Below are 27,217 nucleotides of genomic sequence, written 5' to 3'. Positions count from 1 at the left end.
TTCTCTATCACAGCACAAAGAGCACCAGTTTGTCCGATATCATTACTCATATCTGTTCTGGCTGCATGTGCCACTTTCTGCTGCTTGCTGCTTTTCGTTTTTTTTTTTTTTCTTTTCTTTTCTTTTAAAAGGTATGTAGATAATTAGAAGTTACAACTTATTGTGTTAAATCTCGTTAGTTTGTTCAGTGTTTGTCTCTGTCATATGATAGAGTGAAATGTTTCCTGTTATCTGTGTCTGGCTCCATGGTGCAGTGGTTTGCACAATTGCTAGAAAGTGAACTATTCCTTGTTTGATCCCAGGAGGAGACATATGTCCCCTGGGGTTTGTGTAAGGAAGACCATCTGATGTATAAAAAAAAAAAAAATCTGCCAAATTAAGTATGCAGAGCTACCTGCCGTGGTGACCCTTTGTGAAGAAGGGAGGAGCTGTAAGAAGCTCTGCCGGTTCAAGACACAGTCTGCATATTTAAAGTATTATGTTACACATGCACTCACCGACCACTTCACTGGTGCACCTTTTCAACCGCTTGTTGACATGAAAGCCTAGTCACCCAGTCACATGACAGCAACTCAGTGCATTTAGGCATGTCGACATGATCGAGACGACAGCTGATTTAAGTGACTAGGTAAATACTAGAAGGGCTGGTCTGAGTATTTCAGAAACTGTTGATCTACTAGGATTTTCGTACACAACCATCTCTAGGGTTTATAGAAGATAGTGTGAAAAAGACCAAAAGAAAAGGCCTCATCAGGCCTCAATCCAATGGAGCATCTTTGAGAGCATTGGGAGATTGACATTGTAGCCTTGCAGCCGTCAAATCTGCAGCAACTGTGTGATGCTATCATGTCAACATGGACTAAAATCTCAGAGGAATGTTTCCAGCACCTCGTTGAATCAATGCCATCAAGAAAAAAAGGCTTTTCTGAAGGGGATCCCACCCAGTAGGTGTACCTAATGAACTGGCTGCTGAGCATATTTTAACATATTACTGGACTTACAGTTTACAACTTGCAATGCAAAACAAGCAATTTGTTTTAACCCTCACCAGCTCTGCTATCATATAACTGTGTGTAAGACTGCATAAGGAACAGACTAAATTTCTCTACCCTCCATTAAGATTGGATTAGTAGGAAGTATTCTGGCTTTTGAAAGAATACCCTCAAAAACACAGAATTATCAGCAAAGTTAAGATTGGAATAATTGGAATTTGATGGGAAAACCTGAGTTATTGAGATATTATTAGCAGCATTCAGAAAAGTTCCCAAAAGCACTAATATTAGCATTGTTATTAGCACAGACGTATGCAGAAGATCCATTAAAATAAAATCTGAGATCTTTGAGAACAGGATCAATCATTCACACCATTTCCACGATCTGGAGGAGAGCAGAGCCGATCTATGCCATAAAAGGGGGAATATGACAATCCCGGAGTAAACCTCATCTTCAGGTTTGCCGTGTGAATCAAGACGCACAGCCTGTCACAGAGGATTTCTTTGACACAACGTCTGACAGCTTATGTTGCGTAAAAGCACGGCTTGGAGCTCTAACAATAAAGGACTCACAAAAACAGACATGTCAGTCATTGTCCTGACTTCTGCTCCCCTCTGCACACCCACGTGTGCTCGCTGGTCACAAACCTGCACAAACCACATGCACATTGGTAAAAAAAACAAAAAAAAACAACACGCTTTAAAAAACAAGCACAGCCACGGACTTCAAATGGGTTTCCCGGTCTCGTACGCCCACACAGATTATGCAGAGCACATAGACATATGCAAACACCGACACATGAAAACATGAAACCTCTACACACACACACATTCACAAAGTATGGCATCCTTAGCCTTGACACTTTTACTGTTGGAAACAAGAGCACTGAGAGCCATTTCATTTACATGCAAATTGACACCCACAAGTCCACACACACACGCGCACACTCTTGCCTGACGTGTATGTGTGTGCGTTTGTGTGCTCATGTGTGAGCCGTGTAGCTGCTCTGCTGGCACTCAGCAAAGGTGCTATTCTGCCCTGCTGCTTTACCCGCTCACTGAAACTAGACACAAAGAGATAGAAAGGCAGAAGGAGAGATAAAGGCTCTGATTTCATTTTCCATATTTGGTTTAGCAGCTTCTCAGTTGACAAAACAGGCATGGACAGAAGCCCACCAGAGGGGCCCCCCTGCAGCCGTGCGTTTGTCATCTCATGTTGGCACTGCATAAGGACGGGTTCAGGCCTAGAAGTGTCCTCTGATCACATTTTCCCTCTTGTCACAAGGAGATAAAGGATCACTCGAGGTGATTGAGCATTTTACGATAATGAGCTGCGAGAGGCTGATCATCGCAGCAGGAAATGTGGCTGAAATACACGAGAAAAGAATGGGATGGATACAAAAACAAAAACGCGACACCCTTAACCTGACAGAATTAACCAGCTCATGCACAGAGCGATGGATGGGTGTCAGGTGGGAGATAGCAGTGTAGCACCTCGCATAAAATCTGATATCTGTCACTCTCTGCTGGTTAGCATGAGACACTGCATCAAACCTTTCATGAAATCGTTTTGTTTTAGTTCACATGTGTTCTTCTTAAATTGAATTAGGAATAATTTTACTTCATAATTTTCATGACCTACTGTGGGGCAACTATAAAACTGCGACTATGCTTTTCTCCCCGTCTTTGCAGGACAGCAAATATTAGTAATATTGTACAAGCTGAATTATGCTTATACACTTCTTTTATGCAAGTTATGGTGACTAACAGCAATGAATCTGTGGGTGTAGGAGAATGTTTTTTGGAATTATCTTATAATTAGCATAAAATTATATGTGAGTGAATGGGGGGGAAAGATGAAGGGTGACTGTAGTGTTTGTTTGGTAGTTTTTGTCCTTTCATACCCTTTTTATATACATATGGTGCTGTGCAAAGGTCTTGAGCCATCCCTTATTTCTTTATAATTTGATTGGAAAATGCACAATAGGTGTTTGTATAGTTCTAACAAGCTTCAATGTGAGAATTGACATTTATTCTTCAACACAGTCTCTCTTAGTTCTCTAATCTGACATTCAATGCTCTTCTTTGGATGTCGAGTGGCTTTTTTTCTGTTCTCTGTATTTATAAATAATGTTGAGGTGCGTGCTCTGGGGAGGCCAGTCCATGACTGATAGCGATCCACTGTGTGTTTTTCTATGCAGGGATTCTTTCACTGCATTGGCAGTGTGTTTGGGGTTATAGTCATACTGAAAAATAAAATTGTTGTCATATGATGGGTCTGCATGACAGATCAAAATCTGACCGCAATTCAAGTTTGATGAGATCCCAGATTCCACTAACTGAAATGCAGCTCCAAAACACTGCAGACAGCAGACACTGTGTTTATCCTGGCCTCTTCCATATTTATTGTTGAAGATTTGAACCCACAATTTCTAATTTAACTTCATTATTCTGTCTCTGATAAGGCTTCGGTGAACAGTCGATGATCAACTGAAGGGTGGGGATACATGGGTCCTGTGTCAGGTCTTTGCTGGATTTTTTTTTCTGCTTCTTAAGGACATCACTTTCAGATACTAATCATATTCTGCAGATAGTTTTTCATGCCTACCACACTGCACACTGCACTGAAATATGCCAAGTTTTCACCTAATAGCTCTTCAGGAATCACCTCGTTGGAACAAAAATGCTACTTTATCTTATGTTATGTTTCATAGAATCAACAAAGAAACCCTAAAAATAACATTTCAAATGGTCAGGTACAATGACTGGACTAAAAATGATTTTTTTTTTTTTTTTTATTTTTTTAAAAAGTCTTTCAAAAGATCTGGAGAACTATTGCTTGAGTCTGGTCAATTCTAAGAAAAATATAAAGAAATGATGGGTGGCTCAAGACTTTTGCACATTACTCTAAGCATGGGCCATCATACTACTAATACTGTAGTATGATGGCTGACAAATCTTGAATGCATGCCATCAGTTTGAACCCAAAATTTCTAATTTAATTTCCTTATTGTTTGATGGATTAAGCCAATTGTTACAGGCATTATTAGTGTGCTGTATTCTCTGATTATCTGCAGTTAAAACCTTTCTAACAATATAATCTGCTAACAAGTTGATCTAATTTTAGCATTCATCTTTGCGCGCTTTGTCTGATAACACAGCAAATAAAACCAATTACGCAAAAACAAATCGTACGTACAGCACAATCCATTCTTCCCTCAATTAAAACAAATTAACCAATCAGTCACTGTAGGCTGATTTCATTTGCTATTAGGAGTCATTCGGCGCAGGCTGCAGTATAGAGTGGCAGCTAATCAGCGGCACATTTGATTATCTGTTGAGAGAATTATACACTCCTCGGTGTGAGGCACAGGCCGGGTTACAAAGATTATTTCTGTTAAATAGCTCAATGGCTAGGCCAATAGCCTCAATCCGATTTAGCTCCTTTGGCACCAGTAAACTGCGCTCACAACAAAACTTACATGGATCTTAATATATACCAGTATGCATATACAGCAGAAAAAAAGCTCAAGTGTTAAAATGGTTCTCTGGCATCTGAAGTTTTTTGTATGCTTTGCATTTGTTTACTTATCATAATTGTCTACGATTTGGGTCAGTTGATGCAGATTAGTGTATAGGACACAAGCAGTAACTGAAACCTTCACTTCATTGGGAGTAATATTTATTGTCATCTTTGTTAGGTCTGAGAAAATAAGGGTTTGATTCTGGGACTTTTGTGATTTCTTATGGACTGACTGTCCAGTAATATCGGTTCAGTTAATATACTATATTTACATTGATAAAAACAATAAATCAAATAACAAAATCCTGTGTGCACTCCAGTTTTATCTTTGATACTGTTAAATGTCATAGATAAATATCACCAAGTACATTCAGGATCACTAAAAGAAAACCCAGCAAAACTCTGAAGATAATCACTTAACTCGTTCTGATATGCCACCGGCTTCATTTAGCAAAACTGTATCAGCTCCTTCATGCTACATCCTTTCTCACAGCAAATATCAGATATTTTTCCAGCAGTTCGCCTGATCCGTGATGACAGAAGGTGAGGAGCCAAGGAGACGGCGTCCTTTTCTCCATCTGCCCTCGAAGCCGTGCGTACAGTCCCTGAAGTCAGGTACTCTTCTGTGGAGGAGATCTGCTCCCCTGTGCAGAGGCAACACATCTGGGATTTAGAGAGATCACTGTAAACGTGCAGCTTCATCCCCAAAAAATCTTGCAAACTTTTGATGTCAAGAAGCAAGAGTACGTCTTTCCCTGTTTACCTTTCATATATGTCATGAAAACACAAATAAAAGATTGTTTAAGTACTTACAGAGAGGAGCGTATTGATTCTTTTCCAGTCCTAAATCCGGGATGCTTCTCCTGGCCCGGGAGCTGCCGCAGGATGAGACGGCCAGACGTATTAGCTCTCGTCCACATATCTTGATCCTCTCCTGTGCATGTGCCACACACACTGCAGCCACTAGCACCGCCACGAGAGACACCAAACACCTAGCAGCCGGCATTGTATGATGTGTTACTGCTCCTCAGTTGGTTGGCAAAGGCAGAAAATGAGTGACCTGAGGAATTTGAGGGGGTTTATATAGGGAGTGTATGTAGTGGCCACAGGTTGCTCAAAAGTTGCATTCAGCCTTGGTGAGGGAAAAGCATGTCCTGATCAAAAGCTCAGCATGAAAGTGATATGGAATCTCAAGGATGAAACTCTCAGTGAGATAAAAAATCTGCTCTGGCACTGATCTTGTTTTTCAGGGTGGAAGTAACAAGTCACTACTTCTGCAGTTACTGTTGTTAAGCTGCTTTTCTTTCTTTTCTTTTCTTTTTTTAATGAGTATTATTATTGTGTTATTATCATTATGAGTATTATTTTGGCTCGGGAGAAAGAGCAAGTCCTTTCCCAGTCTGAAGGTTGGTGGTTACTTACACGTAGAAAGAAGTGCATCCATATATACATACGCTGACTTTTATATTTGAACCTCTGACCATGTTTTTTATGGGCATCCACCACTGTCCACTTTCGGTGTATTTAAACAAAGACTCAGTGCTTATATTTGATTAGCTTTTCTGCTTTTAGTCAACTTTCCTGTTGTTTGTTTATATTGCATTGTGCAGAATCTAATCTGGGTTTGGTGCTGACTTGTGGTTAAAATATTTTCCTTGACTATGAGTCCCTTTAGCATCTTATCTTAACACATCATGAAGGATGGGATCTAATCGGAAGAGAGTGTGACCGGAAAAAGGAGATGTCAAGGATTATGACGCAACTGTTCACACACATGGTCACCCTGTGGCTATACTGTAGTTGCTTAATCATACCAGAGGTGACTGCTTCATATCTCCAGCACAGATGAACAATATGAAAGGTGACACTTTAACATCTAAAATGCACTTCTGGCTATGATTAGCATTTTAACCTCTAAGGATGATATCACTGGTAGGCAGTGGCCTGTTTGTTATTCTCAGCTGCTGTGCTCAGAGCAAAGCACCTTGATTATTTTTTTTTTTTTGCCTTCACAGATTCTTGCCCTTTATTTCTTGCTGAGGTTGATGCTGTGTGTTAACATTTTCAACCATTTAGCCCAGAAAACACAGATGTCAGTCAGTTTGCAGATGTCAAATAAGCTGAGTATGCTTACCTCATCATGGCACTGCCTACTGCACCAAAGTGGAATCAAAGCTTTACTGCAACCTATGATAACTCATTGTTTTCTCTTTTGCCGATGTTCTATCATATGCCATATATAAATATATGTGTATATATATCTATCTATATATATATATATATATATATATATATATATAGATAGATAGATAGATATATCTATCTATCTATATATATATATATATATATATATATATATATATATATATATATATATTTCTCTCCTTCTGGCTGAGTCATGTGATACAGCCATACTCTTGAGGTGTAATTGATGCTGACGGCACAGTAAAACCAACAGTACCTATATCCTGTAATAGCTTCATTCCTCAGAAAGATAAGACAGGTGTCCACTAATAAATACGGACTTTAAGGTTCTTTTACATTAACTAATTTTGCATAAGCGAGGTCTGCTGAAAGACAGTAATTTTTAATGACAAATAAATGGACTTTCTCATTTTTGTTTTTGAGTTTTAAATGGGGATACGTAGATACGTTTATTGTAATGAAGTAATTGTGATGTGACCTTCTTCTTTTACCTTAATCTTCAAAATTGAAACTTGCTCCAACTGTTGTTTCTTTCAGGCAATATCATAAAAATGTAACCATACAGTCTGATAAAAATCGCCTAAAAATTTGTTGACTCTGTACACAAATGATGTTTTATAAGCTTTCTCCCCTGAAAGCTACACTTCCACCACTGTCACAAAATTCTATCATAACTGAGTCACGTGTTTCTCCCTTACTGTAAACTGAACCACAACACTTGCAAACTACCCTGTTTAATCTGCACTTACTTTCCAGTATAAACTTTGGTATTATTATCATTTAATTCATTTTTTAAAAACATTTCAGAACATGAAATTGCTAACTTCAGCCACACATCATGCACAGAAACAGTGTCTGATTAAAAAAAATCTTAAATTAATGATATAACATGTAATCTTTAAATTTCCAAATGAAATCATGTCAGTCGCCATAGAAACCTTCCTTTTGTTCTTCAGCTCTGAGAGTAAAATTAATACACATTAACATGTTTTGCCATCACTCATCAAAAATACAGCCACTATACCTCTAGCTAGCAGACAGGTTGAGATCCAAATTGCACAGGAACAATTTGTGCATTAAATCTGTTGAGCTGTTTTGAAACGTTGAATTTGTAATTACCTGCCACTTATTAAAAGTTATTCCTTTTATGCTCACTCCTCTTCTGTACCACAAACACAACTTTATTGACAGGGATGGGACGGAAAAAAGGACGTGTGCAGACGGGATCATGTGGTGAACCCGTGTGTGGCATCAGAATCATCCAGAAAGACTGCAGAGCATGAAAACTGAACTGTTTGACAGTGTTTTATATTAAACTTCCTATCAGATATAATTACTCAATAACTGAAGGTGCCACCGTTCCGGACCACTTTAACCCCAGATCAGAGGGTAAATTAGACACATCTGACACTACATTTGATCGTTCGCTCGTTAATTAGTGCACTTGCACAGAACTTAATGACAAGGAAACATCAGTCACTAATGAGTCATTGTCTCTGATTATTATTCAAATGGATGAAGTCACAGTCTGCTGTAAAATGGATGTTCGGGATGTCTTTCATGAGCAGAGGCTCAACACAATATTCCTGCAGTTGGAAATGGAGTGTAACTCCCACAGCATCTGTCGTGACTGACCAGAGAACTTGTCTCTAATCCCCTCTATCTGTCCCTCTTATTTAAAACCAGTGTCGAGCAGATGAGCCAAGAAAACTGTGGTGTCTGTATCCGCGAAGAGTTTTTGTATGTTTGTTTAATATGTTATAATGCTGGTCTTCTGGTGCCCAAGGCAAGACTTGGGTTTATGATCTAATCATAGCATCACAGTGTGACGACAAGGCTTAGACCATGATTGATCCTGACATCTCCTGGTCAAGAACGGAAAGCTCAATTCTCTCTCGCCGCAGGGATCGCGACAAATTCTGAGCTGTTGGATGACAGATATAGGCATCACTGCCCATGTGTTAGTAGGAGTGAAAAATCACTACGCTGGAGGCCTCTATTGTACGTCTATTAAATATAGCTTGTAAGTATTTAAATACGTCCTGTCTGCGCACACCTGATCAGATTCCTTCTGTCACCAAAATAGCACAGTACTTGATTGACTTTTCCACTTGTCTGACTAGGTAGGAAACAGACAGACAAATCCTACTAATCCTTGACAACCAAATTACACTGAGGCTCCTGATGGGTATACTGACACCCGCTGCTATATCTCTCACCCCACTTGGGTATCTTCAAGACCACACTGAGTGACTGGACAAAAACAGAGGGAGTGCTTTTTCGATAGGTATGCCACTTCGATGAAACATAAATTGTGTCAAATGTGAGAACTTTCCATTGATGGTGTTATAGTTGTTCTGAGATGCACACATAAATAAAATGTTTTTATTGCAGTCAAGCAAATGGTGACTTAAAGCCGCCATGATGTGTGGCGGTACATGCTGGTAATGGCCAAAAGCTGCACTAGTTAGAGCTTGAAGGTACAATTTCTTTTTTGCTGAGCATCAAAGTAAAATGTAAGAGACTATGTAGTCACTCAAAACTGTTCATTAATAGCACTTTCAATGACAGTAGTCTTTTCAAAAGGATATAAGGGTAAGTTTTGCTTCATTCATAATGTCACTGCTTGACCTCCTTGTGTCAAACATCTATTTCTGTTGAGTGAGCATTAGTTGTAGACGTGTGCTATTTGTGGAAACACATAACAAGTTGTCTAGTCTGAGCATCTTGTCCATTTGACAGAGGAATTGTCGCTATAGTGTGAAAACAGTACCTACTGCAAAGCTGAGGCTTAATGCTTGTCTCAGCTTTCTGCTTTCCCCCATCAGATCGCTTTTATTCAATGACATAGGCTGAGACTTAGAGGCAGATGGAGTCTTTTACTTTTGTATACCCAAGGGTGATAAGGCAATTTAGGGTTACTGAGGTCACAACTAGGCAACTTTTCTTATTCCTCAATCTCGGGGGTAAATTGCCTGCCACTGGGCCGATAGTGTATCTCATCATCCGAGTCCTCCGGCCGGGGTTCGAAGCAGCTGTCAAACTTACGCCTGAGACGTTTCTTGAGCTGGAAGGTGCGCACCGTGTTGGAAAAGTTGTATTCCTGCTCCTTCAGTTTGGCATAGTAGTCGGAGAACTTATTGAACAGAATGGAGATGGGCATGCCGTTAAGGATGATGCCAAAGGAGATACAGCCGAATGCCACACAGCGGCCGAGGTAGGAGATGGGGACAACATCTCCATAGCCCACAGTAGAGATGCTGACCTATAGGAAAAAAGGAATAGCGTCAGCTTCCATAAAATTACTCAAAGCCAGTGCTCTCTCGTGTAGATTTAAGTAGGGATCAAGAGAAGAGCAGAAGAAGTTTTCAGTTTAATCCTCACAGTACCTGCCTTTCACCTGGCCTCACGCACTTTGTATCCATTACTTTCTGTGAATCGAGTAATTAAAATGCTTTTTTTATATTTCTTGAATGCAATCACTCTGTCTGGCTACAAATGAGACGCATTACGCAGCATTAGAGGGAATTAGACACATATAAATTCACAGCTGCCACCAGATAAATGAAAACCATGTCCTCAGATGATACTGAAAGACACACAGAGTACCAGGCTGGTGACACAGTGTGACCCATGTGAACCTTCCTAGAAATGGTGTGATATTCATACCTCTAAATATTGATCATTTATATATGAAGCTTGAAAGTAAATTTGCATAAGTTACTGTTTAACCATATGACAGCTTGGCGGCCATCAGTAGCCACTCTCCACATCTGTATAGGCTAGATAATTTATATCAAGTTTATGTGACCCTGGAGTTACTCCACATCTTTCTCTTCGTTTCACATATAGTACCAATTATGGAAGATACTTTGGGGTAAGAATTACACAAAGGCAAATCCTACATTTATTATAGTTAGTAGGTTTTTCTGCAAGAGAGACGATTTCAGAATATTATTTAGCCAACCATTAATTCACTAAAGAAGACTGTGTTTGAGCTCTTGAATATAATCAGTGTTTACTGCATTTTAAAGGCATAAAAATAGCACGGAACATGATCTGTACTGTGAATCTGCCTTGGTCTGACTAAGCAGGCAGCACAAATCCAGATAGACCTAATCCGTGACACCCGAAATGCACTGCACTGCTTGATCATACTGACACACCCCAACTGAGCTTCCCTTCAGCGCTGTCAAGAGGAAGAGCTTACCAAGCTTCATAACTGAGTTAATTGATCCGGAAGAAGCTGAGTGGCAGCCGGTGAGAGCTGGCTACACGCTCTAAATGCTGTAAAACATTAATTGCCCCATTCATAATGAAAAGATGTGGAGCAACTGTGGTGTTATAAGTAGGGTTACATCATCAGTGTGGCTGGATCTAAAAATTGGACTTGAAAATATTTTCAAAAATAATTTACAATATCATCACAGCATCCCAAACATATTAGAGCCATAGAACTTTACTGGACGTAGAGCTTGTCCCGTACTCACCGCAGCCCACCACCAGGCATCTGGTATGCTGCTGAACGGTGTCCCGGGCTGATCCACTTCCACAGAATGCATCAGAGCAGAGAAGGTGAAGATGCCCATGGTGATGAACAGAAACAGACAGCACACCTGCAGCACCACAGAACAGAGCACGTCAATGACAGCGCTTGTTTATATGAAACTATGTCATAAAGCAGATACTATTTTAGGGGCTTGCATCCAGTAATATGACAATTTGAGATGTTACTATAAAGCCTTCCTGACATTTCTGCACTCGGCTGTGTAAGCTTTGTTCAATTAATGGGTTTTAAACACATCATATGCAATGAAACCGTTCTGTATTTTGTTAATTAAATGAATAAATGTGATATTATGTTACATTAGTGAAGTTTAGAGCTGCTGGTAGGTGGATTTTGTTCTTTATCATAAGCTAATCATCTAGTGTCACTCTCTTCAAGAAATAAAATATGCAAATTTAAATCGATTGTGATATCCTATTGTAAAACTATCATAACCTTCTTCTCTACTTCTCTTCTCCTAGTGGTGACTTTCACATAAAACTACCTCCTGTTCCTCTTATGTCTCTTTGCCTTGCAGGTTGCCATGTTATTCAAAGGCCTTCAAATGTTACCAGCATTTGTGTTTATTGATTATTCCCTTCATACCTGCTCAGAGCACTGGCGGATGGTGAAGCCGAAAGCCCTCATGCCGGTGGAGTGACGGGCAAGCTTCAAGATACGGAAGATGCGCATGAGCTTGACCACTTTGAGCACCTTGCTGACTTTGCTGACTCTTGACATGGTCTTCAAATCCTCCTGAGCACTGATGTCTTCAGCGTCTAATACAAAAGTCTCAAAAATGATCTGGAGGAAGTAGGGCATGACGGCTACCAAATCGACAAAGTTGAGGGAGCTCTTCACAAAATGCTTGATGTTTGATGTGGTGAGTAGTCGCAGAAAGTACTCCAACGTGAAGAAAAGGATAGAACTAACCTCCACCCACTCCATGTAGGTTTTGCCTGCAAGTTTGTACTGCCTAAGTTCTTTGACTGTATTCAGAGTCATGGCAACGATAGAGATAAGCACAAAGAGACTGGAAAACACTGCAAAGGCTTTGGCTGACAGTGAGGAGTAAGGATTCTCCATCAAGTCCCAAAGTGCTTTACGAAAGTTTCCAAGAAACATGGTGTTGTAGCCGTTGTCATCATGGTGAGGTTTAATCTCATCGATGAGCTCCTGGTTAACCTTCAGGTTTTCTCTGATGTCGTCCAATTTCTCCTCAAACAGAATGCGGCAGCACCTGAGAAAGACAGACAAATGCTTTACCATAGCTACATTTTAAATATCCACAGACAAAGCCACAATAGATACACTGCATATCAAATATCTACAGCACACCTTGGAGTATCCTTCAGTTTGAGCCCCCAGAATGAGATCTCTTCCTCAAAGTTGACAGGACACAAGCCATCCATCACCCACAGAACATTACTGCAGTAAAAGTGAAATATGTAATGGAAAAACATGGGGTCCCTGTCAAAGAAGAACTCGTTGTTCTGAAAATTATAATCGTCACAGAGCGTCAGACGCTTAACTGGATCATTGCACAGAGCAAGGACTCCGATCCTGGTCTTTGGGTATCGGAGGACCAAGTGTTTAGGGATGTGAAACACCTTTCCGCCCACATTTAGGTTGACAATGTTTGATTGCCAGGGGTTTGGTGCATCCTTCTTCTCATCTTTTATCACCTCTTTTCTGGCACCAGGAGCGTCAAGGTTGTCCATAGATGTCCACGGTTTTACTGCGCTGTCCTGTGAAAAGGGGAATTCACTCTCCTCTTCTTCGATGCTTTGAGTGAAACTCAAGTCGCGTTTTACGGATGCAAAAAGACTGGAGCGACGTTTTTTTAGAATTTTCCACTTCTCCATTGCGACAGCTGCTCAGAAGACCAATCACTGGAAAATGTTTTATGCCAAGTTTGAATCAAATCACAGGAGAAAAATGATAATATATTTTTTCTTTAAATCTACAACATCAAGAAAAAATATCACCATGGTAAAAAAAAATCCTCCAGGTTGAAATAAAGACAAAGAAAGAGCTGTGGTACTTTTGAGTCACTGTGCAAGAAGATCAACTGCATGAGTTAGGGCTTCAGCCTCTTCACTGATTCTCTAATCCTATTGCTGTTCTTTCTGTCCCAGCGCAAGTTAAAAATACTGTTCACAAGGATTAGTGTTGTGATTTAAGGCTTTGACTTCTGAGAGAGGAAGAAAAGCAGAGAGGGTGGTGTCACGACAGTATTGCATGGCTAACAAGGCTAGAGAGAGCTTTTACACCGGATATTCAGGTAGATTACGCAAATTATCAGCTATGGCCTTTTTGACCTATTGCCGAACTAGTTAAACAAGCCTGATTTTAGAATTAAAGTCAAAATACATTAAAATCAATAATGACTGATAAAAATTGTCTTTGTTTTCTGTATATTCTGCACAGACCCTTATCACTGTTTATCACTGATATGTTTCTCTTTACAATAACTCACTGGTATAATTGACAAAGTATTCATTTCAATATTAAGTCAAGCCAACTAAAAACAAAATTTTGATTATATAACAGTGAATTTATTTAATAATGTACTGAATCAGTAACCTTTTTGATACTGACTTTGGATAAATAGGCTGTGTTTTTTGACTGATATCACAAGCATTTGTAGTTACTCCAATAATTCAGTATTTGAATTGTCTGTATGTACGCACAAAAAAAGAGATACAGTTACACAGAGACAAATTCCTTTCTCTGTTTCTGCACATTAAAATAGTTTTGGAAACTCTGTGAATAATGGTTTGGCCCAGGTTTCCACCATGGGTGCTTCGAATGGTATTTCCCAATCTACCGGAAAAGAAGGTAACTACGAATGTATAATAGTTTTTATTAAAGTTCGTTATTGTTGTTATTACTCGTAAGTTTAGATTCTGTTACTTGTAATTTGATTAAAAAATAATTTAAAATTTAAAATTTTAATAAACTAAAAGATTACAGTTGCCATATATGCCATCCGTGCACCACGTGACTTCCTTTCCGGTCTAACCTGACAACATGGACGCCAGCCGCGTGCAGCCCATCAAGCTTGCAAGAGTAAGAAAATCTATAAAACGCTGAAAATTATCGTATCAAAGCGATTAAATGCCCACAACAATAAGTATTGATTCAAATGGGCTCAAAATTTTTAGGCTAAATCCACTTTTTGTGTCGTAGTTAGCAACCGTTTCTTCGGCTCGTGCTTCTATCATGGAGGCCTGTCAATGCTACAGTCTCTGCTAGCTGCCGCAGTACTTATGCTCACTTTTCTTTATTCTCTGTGTTCGTTAAAAATTATATATATGTATTATATTGAATTTAGAGATTTGATGTTCATGTTGCTCGTGTTTTCATTTTCAGGTTACCAAGGTTCTCGGGAGAACCGGTTCCCAGGGACAATGTACACAGGTATGCTAGTTTGGCTAACACCTCACATTTTATCCGGCACAAACCAGCATATCTGCGATTAATATTTACTTTTTATATGTGTAAGCTTACTTTGAGTTATTGCCAAGGATATACACAATCTAGGGCTGTAAATTCATGTGAAATTAAAAACTAGATTCTAAACAAAGGAAAAAGTAACAAACGATATTTTGTACCTCTTAAAAAGGGCTAGGATGAAAAATGCAAGTTTCGTGTTGTCTTAGATAATTTGTTTACACATTAAGTATGAGGTATTGAGACAGCTGTTTGAAGTTTGGACATTGATTTAGCTGTAAGTCAGGGGTTTTGTTTGTTTCTTTAAAAACAAAACAAAAAAAACTTGATCTGAGCTTAACTATTTGCTCCTGATAAATATCCTCCATAGTACTGTAACTAAAGTCACTAACGTTGAAACTGGGCAGATTCACTCTACCAACTAACTGAAACTAAGCTGAATTATTATCAGAAGTTTAAGATGAAAAACTGATTAAGCTACAAAATATGACTCCTCTGATTTCTTTTACCACAAAGGAGGCAGGTTATTTTGGGGGGGGACAAAGTTTTAACCTGGATTTTAACTACTAATGACATACTCGAGCAAGCCACTGATCCTAACTGGAAACCACGTTTAATAGAGAAACCAGATGTATCTTTAAAATGTATCAATGCTTTTTTTTTTTTTGCTTTTTTTTTTTTTCTTGCCATCACCAGTGTGTGAATGGCAAGCTACATTGTGGCTACAATGTAGCTTGCCTTAGGGGGACTAAGTCCTTAGGGACTAAGTAAAGCGCTATACAGATGCAGGCCATTTAACTCAGTTGTCATTTAGTGTGCTGTTTGGTGTACTGGTTACTTGGGCTAATGATGACAATTTATGTTACATTCATAGCTACACCCAACTTAAGCCCCTTTTTTCTTAGTACCTACTCAGATTGACTTGCAGTGGTTTTCGGGGTTTTCCATTAGGTCATACTACATGCTACCTGCTAACGGGGTTACAAAGCGATCTGAGCAGGTAGGTCCTAAAATGTTGCATCACCAGACTGCATGCCACCGATTTGCTGGTCAGTGTCGGGATGAGAGCGTTACCAAGTCAATCTGTGTAGGTACTAATGGGGAAAAGGGTCTATAGTTAACATACATGTGTTTATACTTCCATTCTTCAAACTGCTGTAACACTGTGCTGCCCTCTAACTGAGTACTGTATTACTAAAATGGGTGTTCACTTGATTGCTTTTACAGCATTGCAGAGTGAGATCCTCAGATACTGTTTTCTGACAGTGAAACAGCAGGGAACGGAGTCGGGGTCCCAAAGATTAAGCAGATTATAAAAATAACTTTTGAAAAAAAATGCCATCCGAATAAATTTTTAGGTATTGTGCTATATCACCCCACAGTTACTCCTTGTTGAAATTGATTATCATGACCATTGGTTTATTTTCCATGTTAAGTGGATAATTTAAACAGCTGAAAAATTTCAAAATAAATATATATTTTGAATTACGACTGCTTTGCTCCCTTGCCACAGAAAGGAATGCATAACAAAAACAAAATGAGGAAAAATCCATATAGGCTGTCTGTAAACATTTGAACAAAACCCTCTTTAATTGGTACATCATTAATTTAAACAGAAAAATTTGTCTGCTGTAGAGTCATTTTAATGTTTAAGTTTTGGGCACTCCCGTTTCCCACCAGGTCCGTGTCGAGTTCATGGACGACAGCAACCGCTCAATTATCAGGAACGTGAAGGGCCCAGTCAGAGAGGGAGATGTGCTGACACTCCTGGAGTCTGAAAGAGAAGCCAGGAGGCTGCGATAGGTGAGACAATATAAGCTCAGGTGATCAGTGTTTTGAGTCATTAAACTGTCAGCATTGGTGAAGCCCACAGTGAGAGTGCTGATTTGACCTTAGATACTTTGATGATGCTGAACGTTATTGTTATTAAAAACTTAGTGAACCAAGAACAGTTTATGATAATAAAACACTGCGGGGGAGGTGATGACAATGTTTGCCGTTGTATTATAGTTAACAAGAAGTAAAAAATATTCCCATAGTACTAACATGCACTATGGGAATATTTATATTCCTTATATAACCTTATAAGGTTAGAAAAAACATAAAAAAATGGCTTGCAGTAAATCATATTGCGGTTCGATCTGTTTTTGGCTTTGAAATGTCCATAACGAGTCTTAAACTCAACCTAATGTTCTAAGTTCTCAATTCAAATATCTGCAGTATTAGATCATAATTGCATCTGGGCCACTGGTCAGAAGCTCTTATCTAGTTAAAGTGTAACAGAGCTGCACAAAGGTTGCCTGTTTTCAGTGTGTAGGGAATATGTCCCATGGTGGTCAGGGGTTGATGTTTGAATTCTTCCTTCAGTCCTCCCGATAGGCTGCTCATGTCTAATGCTGCTCAATTCAGAGCGTATCAGTGTTCCAAATTTGGGAATGTATAAGACTTAAACACAGGCTTAAACCTTTCTCACTTGCTCTGTCTTCACAGTGCCCGCTGAAGCTGCCAATCCAACACTGTGGAGCATCAACTACAGCAGGATGCAGTCTTTTTCAGTGGACTACCCACCACTTGTTCAGATGTTTTGAAATAAATTTGAGTTGAAAATGATCCTTGAAGTCTTCTTTCTTTTATACTAAGTGATTTTTTTTAATTCAATAAACTGGAACATTAGCCTGCCATGATAAACTTGCGTGAGACAAGTAATAGCTCATTATTGATGCATTAATAATAGGTGAGGTGTGGCTGTCAAATTCTTGTACGCTGAATGTGAATTAAGCTAAATAATCCAATACTTCTATACATTTAGTTACTCTGAAGTGTCAACTTCTCAAGTCTATCATTCCATTACAGTTCAAAAGTATTAAAATAGACTAGTTTTAAACTACTCTTTCAGAGTAAATGGATGTTAGTTCTTTCAACGGTTTCCTTTAGAGGTCATTAAATGGAAAAATTTACCACCATCTCACCCTGTCCCTAACATCCGCGTCTGTCATACAAACTCCCTGCATGTCCTTTATCATGCCCATGAACATCAATTGTCAAGTATATCCACCTTCACTCCTGTGCATGTGTCCAAACCATCTCGCCTCTCGACCTCCAGCTCCTGTAAATAATTCTATAATTACTTTTTCCCAGACACAGATAAGTAGATTTATTTTAAAATAGCAAACATTACAAGGCTAATATAGCTGTTTTCTGTTGCACTGTTGTGTATGAAAATTAAGGAATTTCCACAAATTTAGCTGGCACGCCATTATTTCACCTTGTGCAGTTTACGTTCCGTCCAGCAGGGGGCAGTGTCTGAGTTTTAAAAGCTAACGGAATTGACCTCCATTTCAGGTACAACACAATCGACTGCATGTAAGAAGTAAGCAAGTGAAAACTATTTACAGGCCAAGCTCTCTCCTTTAAACTAACTTAAACATTCATGCCACCGTTCATTTCCAGCAGTGTTGTTTCTCCATCATAAACTAATAATAAATAATGGGACAAGCTGAAAAACATCCGCACAACATAATTTGTATCATTAAAAATCATTAGAATTTGTCTGTTTATTTTCCACCAAAAATCATATTTATCCACATTAGTTTTATTTTATATTTTTAACTGCAACTGCTCCCCACTTTGAGCACCACTCCAAAGCCGTGTAGCTTGTATAGCTAATGAACACAGTACAGACAGATTCAAATTGTTCAAAACATATGTGACCCGTTTTCTCAAATTATTTAAGATAAAAGCTGAGGATGTACTAGTTAACACAGCTATAGTAATGCTTTCCCCTCCAGATCTACTTGCTGTTCTGCAGCATTAGAAGTGAAATCTGGTCATGAATGCTGGTGATCCAGGTTTAGCGTGGCTATGTTTAAATGTTGAGGTCTAAAGAACTTTAAGGCCAGTTACCTCTGAACTAACGATGTGTAAATGTCAGGAAATACATCAGAGGAATACTGAGCAGTCTGTAAATTAGTACTCTGCAAAGGTATCTGGCTAAATTCCAGCTTGGGGTTCCTGAAGGATCTCTGCGGTTGTTTAAACAGGAAAGGAGGTCAGGTTGAGTTATGTACACTGTAGGTTTAATGATCTCCTATTTTACCTTGGCCTGTTTTACAGACAGGTTGTGTGCAAAGCTGAGTTCAACTTAAACACTTAGGTGCCTTTTTCAGACATACAGTGCAGTGAAAAAGTATTTACCCCCTTCATGATTTCATAGTTTTATGCACATTTGTCACACTGACATGTTTGTGCCAACCGTAGCAGCAAGAACTGCAATCAAGCACTTCTTTTAACTGACAATGGGTCTTTCACATCCCACGTGGAGGAATTTTGGCCCACTATTCTTTCCAGAAATAATTAAATCAGACACACTGAAGAGTTTTTGAGCATGAACGATCTGTTTAAGGTCAGGCCAAAGCATCTTAATCTTTGATTTAAGTTCAGACTTTTACTAGGCCACACCGAAACCTTCATTTTGGTTTTTAGCCATTCAGAGGTGGACTTGCTGGTGTGTTTCTGATCATTGTTCTGTGGTAGCCTATAATCCAGGCATACTTGAGTTTCAGGGCATGAACAGATGGTCGGACATCCTCCTTCAGGATTTTCTGGTAGGGAACAGAATTCATGGTTCCATCAGTTATGGCAAATTGTCCAAGTGAAGCAGCAAAGCAGTCCCAGCCCATCACATCCTCACCACCATGTTCGACTGCTGGTATGATGTGCTTCATGAAATGCTGTGTTACTTTTATGCAGATATAACAGAATTCAAACTTTCCAAAAAGTTCAGCTTTTGTGTTGTCAGTCAACAAATATTTTCCCAAAAGCCTCTGGGATCATCAAGATGTTTTTTTGGCAAATGTGAGACGAGCCTTTGTGGGGGGGGGGGCGTTTGGTCAGCAGTGGTTTTATCCTTGAACTCTCCCATGGGTGCCACTTTTGCCCAGTCTCTCTTTCTTATTGTTGAATCATAAACTCTGACCTTAACTGTGGCAAATAGGCCTGCATGTCTTCAGATTACATTCTGGGTTCTTTTCTGACATCCTGGATGAGTTATCATTATGCTCTTGGAGTAATTTCAGCTTCCTCCAGTTGTGAATAATAGGTCTGACTGTGCTTCAGTGATGTCCTAACACCTTAGAAATTACTTTGTAACCCCTTTCCATTCTGAGAGATGTCAGCGACTTTATTTCTCAGCTGTTTCTTTAGATCGAGGCACAATGTGTTGCTTTTTTGAGATCTTTTAGTGCTTCACTTTGTCAGATACCTTCTATTTAAGTAGTTTCTAGATTAAGCAGGTTTGTCAGTAATCAGGCTTGAGTGTGGCTAGTGAAACTGAACGAAGGTTTGAGTTCTAAAACGATTGAGACAATATCTGTGACTTCTACAAGAAAGGATCAGCGTGTAGTATATGCGGAACCAGAGAGGAAATTTGACACCAAGCCACAAATTAATACCTGGAATCTATTCAGCTGCCAGGGTAAAGGGAGAGCGTGCTGGCACTTGACGGCTTTTCCAGGAGAACCTGAAGGAGACAAAATAACACGGTGAGAGAGGTGAGGGACAGAGGAGAGAAGAGACAAACTGCTTTGTCTCTTTTCAACCTTCAGACATGAATCCTGATAAACCCCATTTATCCTAAAGTGGTTATTTACCCAAATGAGCTTTACCTGCAAATCAGAAAACACACTTCAGCTTGTAGCTGACTGTTACTCACAAACGCTTCAAAATCAGCGTTCTCTGGAACAACAGACGTAGTCCATAAGGAAGAGGAGAGAGTCCTACTCTGTTTATGTTTTCAGTCTTCGGCAGCTCCGTGCATGAAAACAACTTGCTGTCACCTTGGCCCCTACGTCACTGTCATTCTGCCCCTCTCCAACCCTCTGCGTCAACAACCCTTCAAGAACTTCGGTTGGCATGTGTTTACCACCTCTTCCTTATCGCTCCCGTATCTCCCACCGGTCCTTGTTTCCACTCTTTTTTTGAAGCAGAAATACAGCAGGTTAGAAGAAAATCCATCCCAAGGTCTCTACTTGTTTGCCTGCATGCCACCAAGGTCTAACCCAGCCAGGAGAAAACATCAGCAGTCTGAGACAACAAGTCTGTTTGTCTCAGATCTTTAACACGGTTCCAGAGAAACCAGGAAGAAATCAAGGACATTGTGACTTGTAGAAGTGCAGCTACTGTAGCGCTGTTGGTGTGCTTTGGAGTTGGTGGCGAGGACGACAGAGCTGAAAGGTGTGTGTGTGTGGATCTGTGCAGACGACCTAAACCAAAACTCCCAATGAATAATAATGTTGCTAAATGTATCAGTAAGTATAAAAAGGGTTTAACAGTGCATCTTCTACAACACGAAAGTACTGTGTTTCCTATTCTGCTTGATCAAAATACAACTTTAGCATCATCAAAAAGTATCAAACTAAAGGTAAAAATGTTTATAGTCATATAGTTCATTATTAAATTGTTTGTACTTAGTTATATAGCCATCAATAAAGCAAATAGCTATTGTGGCTTCTTTTAAAGCATCATATACTTTCCTCTGTACCAGTATGTTCTTTAAGGTCTCAAGAAATACATTGAGAATAGTATAGTATGTATAAAGGTATTATTTGAATGCCTTCATGAAAACGTTCTTACAAATATTAGAAGGGGACTCGCTGAAAATAAGGGAACCTGGCTAAAGGCTTTGGGCTTTGTTTCTCATGCAGGGTAACAGGAAGGGCAGAGGGGGGGTGATGGAACCTACAAGGGGAGACAGGCCACCGATGTACACACTCTGAACCCAACCACGACCTGGGTCAAGGCCATGAAATTTACAAATGGGGCCCATAGGACACATAGGCCCAGAGGACAATAACCCCAGAGGTAACTAGAAGTCATTCCCTGCCCCTCTCTTTCAGTCCCTCTGCTGGTATCTAGTTCTTTGGCACCCTCCCTGTTCCCCTCCATCCCTGCTGATTACTGAACTGTAGTACACTCTGCATTTGAAACGGTTATCCTTATTTCCTGCCTTTAATTTGTGGAAAATGAGGTTGGTCCACTTAGCCAGATTTTCACATTCAGTGTCAACGAGAATTTTTATAAGAAGGAAATGCTAAAAAAAAAAAAAAAAAAAGATTAAAAACTTTTAAGCATGCACAGTGCATCTTTCACTCAGAACATGCTGATTCTGTTTATCAGTTTGCAAAATCACACAGGTTTTCATTCCCAACTGTGGACAAACAAAAAAAAAACAGTACAACGTGCTGAAATAACACGCAAGACCTTGCCTGAACTATAACTCTGAATACAGACAGAAAGAAATGCACATATAACCATGTGACCATGAACAGCATGCCACAGAAAAAAGAAATATATAAGCACAAGAAGGCAGCTGGGTGATAAAATACAAAACACAGTTTGGACATGCTTGATTTGCTTTTATGTAAGCTAAAGTGCAAAGAGGGGGGGACAGCTTCCTTGTGCGAAGGTCAGAAACACAATACATTCACTCATTTATTTATTTATTTTATAAAGCAGCCCCCACTCCCACACACACACAGTGTGCATGACTTATGCAAAATATCTCACAATTCGCCGCACAACAGCAGGTGCTCGCACAGACGGGAAAGTGACGGGCTCACATACAGGGTCAGATTCTTGGCGTCTGATAAAAAGCCTGTTGTGGAGGGACGGTAATGAAAAAAACACTGTTTTGAAGCTCTGTAGCACAGGGTTTTAAGTAAACACTGTAACAACAAGGCTTTGTGTTCTGGCTCCATAACTGCTGGAAAAACTTCAGTACTGGCACAGTATCATGTATTATTCCAGACCTGAAAATGTCTGTGTGGGGTGATGTGATCTGGCTCGTCTTATGGCCCTGCTATACGACTTTGGGGGATTTAAAAGTACAGTCGGGTTCAGTAAGCACTCACTCTCCACATCGCTGTATTATTTCTTCATATGGATCACAGATTGTAGGTAAAAAAAATGAATCAGTATGCTGCTCATCACTGCTTGTCATTGTAGCGTCATGTACAGTACAAACCACAGTGGCCAGCGGGCTTAAACAAATGTTATCTGGGTTAAAGGTGGTGTTGATTTCACGTCAGTTCAGATGTGCTCTCTAAAATACAGAAAGAGACATATTATGACAGTTTGAATGCACTACAATATGCAGTCGATGGCACATGCTAAAATTTTACAGAGGTCACTGAAGAGTTAAGTTCTAGTGGTGTTGCATTTAGGGTTTATATTACATTCCTGAAAGATTTTTGCATTTATTACATGGGTTTGTAGAGCCACAGAAAATCAAAATATGGCTGTAAAAGCCCGAGCTGCTGACACACCCAGCACCCACGCTTTAATGGAATTTGCTGTGCTAAAATCCAAGTTTAAAACAAAAAATTTTTACCAAATTTTACTCTCTCTGTCTATCTGAACTCAGGTGAAGGATCTTCCTTCTATTATGTGTAGAAAAGATCATGTACCAACTTTCAGCCCAGGTGAAAAAACAAAATTATTTTTATTTACCACAATAAAGAAATAAAGAAAAAAAACACACAAAATAACATACTGGCTAAAACTGTTGTTTATGCATTATTATTATTATTACTGCTTCTTTTAATTCCATTCCTGCACTGCTGAGAAGAATAGCTCTGATTTGCACCGTTACTTGTGAAAACACAGGGAAAAAGCAAGGCCTGAACTGCTTTCTGGTACCACAGTTCCAATTAGGATTCTGGATTTGGATTAACGCGGATCAAGGCAGTCACTCTGGGTTTTAATGGGGATTCAGCAGATGGTCAGAGGTCATGCACTCAATGTGGAATCTTATAAATCTTGAAGTGGTTCAAGTGGTGCATTTCCTGAGAAGACACTGTCTTCTCACAGGAGGTGGGTGGTTTCACTGCAAACAAATTTAGCGTATTGTCATTTTCGCAGCAGGAATAAGAGACATAAGAGCACGATTCCTGCAGAAATGTCAGTGCTAAAGAGTGCACATCTGCTCGGACACACTCACGGGTCAGAGCCTCCACTATTTAGCAAGAACACTCTGTAACACAAGCCTACTTTCCTTCTCTTTCTTCTGCAAACCACCAGCTGCTTAACGCTGGGGAGGTTGTCTGCCAGTACCCTCAGCTATCCCACAAAAAGCCTCATTCATAGTCAGATCCCACTTCAGTTCAAGTGTCTCTTCCACCTCTACTCCTGTTGATTAGAATTAATTGAGAAGTGAATTAGTATCATTGTGATTAGCGACCTACACCCTGTGACCCAAAGTGCTTCTTACGCCGTGGTGAACTCAGTGTGCGTGCGTGAATGTTTCATAAGAGGCCGATTAGTTCATGGGAATCAGGCTCGGTAACTGGGGTACACACCAAGGGGCTCATTTTGGGGACAAACAAGGAACAAAGCTGCATCCTCCGAAACCCCAAGGAGACTAAACAGCCACAGAGATTTGCGGTTTAAGTCCATAAAATGTAAAAGACGGGTTCTGGAGAGATCATTCAAAGCCCGCAGCCTCATTTCTGCACAATCCCAAGCCAATATAGATATTTGTTTCTATTTATTTCCAGCTGCAGCATTTAGTTAGGAATTCACGTAAACTCTTTTTGTTCTCCTGTGGCTTATATTTTCAGAGCATCTTGTACAGGGAGTGCAGAATTATTAGGCAAATGAGTATTTTGTCCACATCATCCTCTTCATGCATGTTGTCTTACTCCAAGCTGTATAGGCTCGAAAGCCTACTACCAATTAAGCATATTAGGTGATGTGCATCTCTGTAATGAGAAGGGGTGTGGTCTAATGACATCAACACCCTATATCAGGTGTGCATAATTATTAGGCAACTTCCTTTCCTTTGGCAAAATGGGTCAAAAGAAGGACTTGACAGGCTCAGAAAAGTCAAAAATAGTGAGATATCTTGCAGAGGGATGCAGCAGTCTCAAAATTGCAAAGCTTCTGAAGCGTGATCATCGAACAATCAAGCGTTTCATTCAAAATAGTCAACAGGGTCGCAAGAAGCGTGTGGAAAAACCAAGGCGCAAAATAACTGCCCATGAACTGAGAAAAGTCAAGCGTGCAGCTGCCAAGATGCCACTTGCCACCAGTTTGGCCATATTTCAGAGCTGCAACATCACTGGAGTGCCCAAAAGCACAAGGTGTGCAATACTCAGAGACATGGCCAAGGTAAGAAAGGCTGAAAGACGACCACCACTGAACAAGACACACAAGCTGAAACGTCAAGACTGGGCCAAGAAATATCTCAAGACTGGTTTTTCTAAGGTTTTATGGACTGATGAAATGAGAGTGAGTCTTGATGGGCCAGATGGATGGGCCCGTGGCTGGATTGGTAAAGGGCAGAGAGCTCCAGTCCGACTCAGACGCCAGCAAGGTGGAGGTGGAGTACTGGTTTGGGCTGGTATCATCAAAGATGAGCTTGTGGGGCCTTTTCGGGTTGAGGATGGAGTCAAGCTCAACTCCCAGTCCTACTGCCAGTTTCTGGAAGACACCTTCTTCAAGCAGTGGTACAGGAAGAAGTCTGCATCCTTCAAGAAAAACATGATGTTCATGCAGGACAATGCTCCATCACACACGTCCAAGTACTCCACAGCGTGGCTGGCAAGAAAGGGTATAAAAGAAGAAAAACCAATGACATGGCCTCCTTGTTCACCTGATCTGAACCCCATTGAGAACCTGTGGTCCATCATCAAATGTGAGATTTACAAGGACAGAAAACAGTACACCTCTCTGAACAGTGTCTGGGAGGCTGTGGTTGCTGCTGCACGCAATGTTGATGGTGAACAGATCAAAACACTGACAGAATCCATGGATGGCAGGCTTTTGAGTGTCCTTGCAAAGAAAGGTGGCTATATTGGTCGCTGATTTGTTTCTGTTTTGTTTTTGAATGTCAGAAATGTATATTTGTGAATGTGGAGATGTTATATTGGTTTCACTGGTAAAAATAAATAATTGAAATGGGTATATATTTGTTTTTTGTTAAGTTGCCTAATAATTATGCACAGTAATAGTCACCTGCACACACAGATATCCCCCTAAAATAGCTAAAACTAAAAACAAACTAAAAACTACTTCCAAAAACATTCAGCTTTGATATTAATGAGTTTTTTGGGTTCATTGAGAACATGGTTGTTGTTCAATAATAAAATTATTCCTCAAAAATACAACTTGCCTAATAATTCTGCACTCCCTGTATATTCCTTGGTATGTACACACTGTTAAAGGAATATATAGAAATGAACTGATTAGGTTTTTGATCTCACTCCACATAAAATCTGTGCTTTAATAAATGAGAGAGTTACAGCCTCAGAGGCTGTTACCTGACCTCAAACATGGGGCAGGTCTTCCTTATTTAAACACTTTTGTTCTGATTAAAAAAGATACACCATGATCCCTGTAAATGTTTAGAGTTGCTGTGAGGAGAATATTTTTTGGTTGTCTATTTGTGCAGAGCTAGGCAGGCGTTAGATTTACATTTTTGGAAGTACACTAGATATTTTCAATATTGAGAATTTTGTCTTCTTTTTTTTAAAGAAAGAAAATAAGTGGCAGTCATTCCTAAGTAAAGGTTAATTATGAAGTACCACAGGGTTCAATGCTAGGACGAATTCTATTTACATATATATGCTTAACTTAGGCAGTATCATTCCAAGACGTGGCATACCAGGGGTTTCTTCCAGAAAAGAAAGTTCTTCCTTCCCACTGTCAACAAGTGCTCGCTCATAGTGGGTCGTCTTATTGTTGTGGTTTCTGTATTATTGTAGCGTCTTTACCTTACAATATAAATACCTTGAAGTGACTATTGTTGGTGCTATATGAATTGAATTGAATTGAATTGAATTGAATTGAACTGAATTGAATTGAATTGCTGGGACCAGTTAGCGTTGCACAGATGTGGAAAGTAGTTAACATAGAACATCTTTCTTTTTATCTTTACAAAAAGCAAAAACAAGCTGAAAAGCAGCTTTTGGGCTGTTCTCTCAATGGCTTCTCTGGTTGCTTTCATTAGTAACCATCCCAGCAGTTCAACTTGGTGCTGTGCTTTTATAGCTGTTGTGTAACTCTGGATTTTGTGGCCAGAAGGGAGGAAAAAACACATCACGCTGCAGAATTGACTCAAATTCTTGGTGCAATCTGTCACCCAACTGTCCTGATATTACATTTCTCTGCATAGTCTTACAGAATTTAGCCTGAGGACGACTCTATTACTATTCAAAGTCTTAAATGGATAGCATTAGTTTGCTCAGTTTACTTGGTTTAACCCCAAAAGTGTGTAAATCACTGTGGATCTCCGGCACCATCAAAACAAAAAAAATGTATGATGGGAAGACAGCTGCTGTTCTCAGCCACAGTCTATACATATCTAAATTTTCCAAAATGGAAAATGTGTGGGCTACATTCTGTACTTTTCTGCTTGCTGCATCTGGGTTACTCATTTAGTCCATAAGCAATAAAAAAATAAAAATAAAAACACTGAGGGAAAAGCATCCAGCATCTGTC

General features: G+C 39.7%; 3 protein-coding genes across 4 annotated transcripts; 1 reads left to right on the top strand and 2 right to left on the bottom strand.

Moving 5' to 3' along the window:
• Window positions 1-3,800: 3,800 nt before the first annotated feature.
• On the bottom strand, window positions 3,801-5,652 carry insl3 (insulin-like 3 (Leydig cell)). Its single transcript, XM_040022107.1, has 2 exons — window positions 5,329-5,652; window positions 3,801-5,159 (listed from the first exon to the last, which is right to left on the bottom strand). Exons 1-2 carry the CDS (start codon window positions 5,519-5,521, stop codon window positions 4,963-4,965), a joined length of 390 nt encoding a protein of 129 aa, XP_039878041.1. The 5' UTR covers window positions 5,522-5,652; the 3' UTR covers window positions 3,801-4,962.
• Window positions 5,653-7,225: 1,573 nt separating this feature from the next.
• si:rp71-39b20.4 (potassium voltage-gated channel subfamily V member 2) lies at window positions 7,226-13,131 on the bottom strand. Its single transcript, XM_040014000.1, has 4 exons — window positions 12,605-13,131; window positions 11,873-12,506; window positions 11,211-11,336; window positions 7,226-9,985 (listed from the first exon to the last, which is right to left on the bottom strand). The coding sequence occupies exons 1-4, from the start codon at window positions 13,129-13,131 to the stop codon at window positions 9,668-9,670; spliced, it is 1,605 nt and encodes a 534-aa protein (XP_039869934.1). The 3' UTR covers window positions 7,226-9,667.
• Window positions 13,132-14,272: 1,141 nt separating this feature from the next.
• rps28 (ribosomal protein S28) lies at window positions 14,273-17,330 on the top strand. Of its 2 annotated transcripts, none has more exons than XM_040022105.1 (4): window positions 14,273-14,338; window positions 14,642-14,689; window positions 16,403-16,525; window positions 17,213-17,330. In XM_040022105.1, the coding sequence occupies exons 1-3, from the start codon at window positions 14,300-14,302 to the stop codon at window positions 16,523-16,525; spliced, it is 210 nt and encodes a 69-aa protein (XP_039878039.1). In that variant the 5' UTR covers window positions 14,273-14,299; the 3' UTR covers window positions 17,213-17,330. The 2 variants fall into 2 exon arrangements, with proteins under 2 accessions (XP_039878039.1, XP_039878040.1); XM_040022106.1 differs by having other exon boundaries at window positions 16,403-16,545.
• Window positions 17,331-27,217: the final 9,887 nt, after the last annotated feature.

This window comes from Simochromis diagramma, unplaced genomic scaffold, assembly GCF_900408965.1.
Source record: "Simochromis diagramma unplaced genomic scaffold, fSimDia1.1 OVJJ01000205.1, whole genome shotgun sequence".
Classification (NCBI taxonomy): domain Eukaryota; kingdom Metazoa; phylum Chordata; class Actinopteri; order Cichliformes; family Cichlidae; genus Simochromis; species Simochromis diagramma.
Note: the sequence above shows the minus strand (reverse complement) of the source record. Positions and strands in the feature narration are given on the sequence as shown.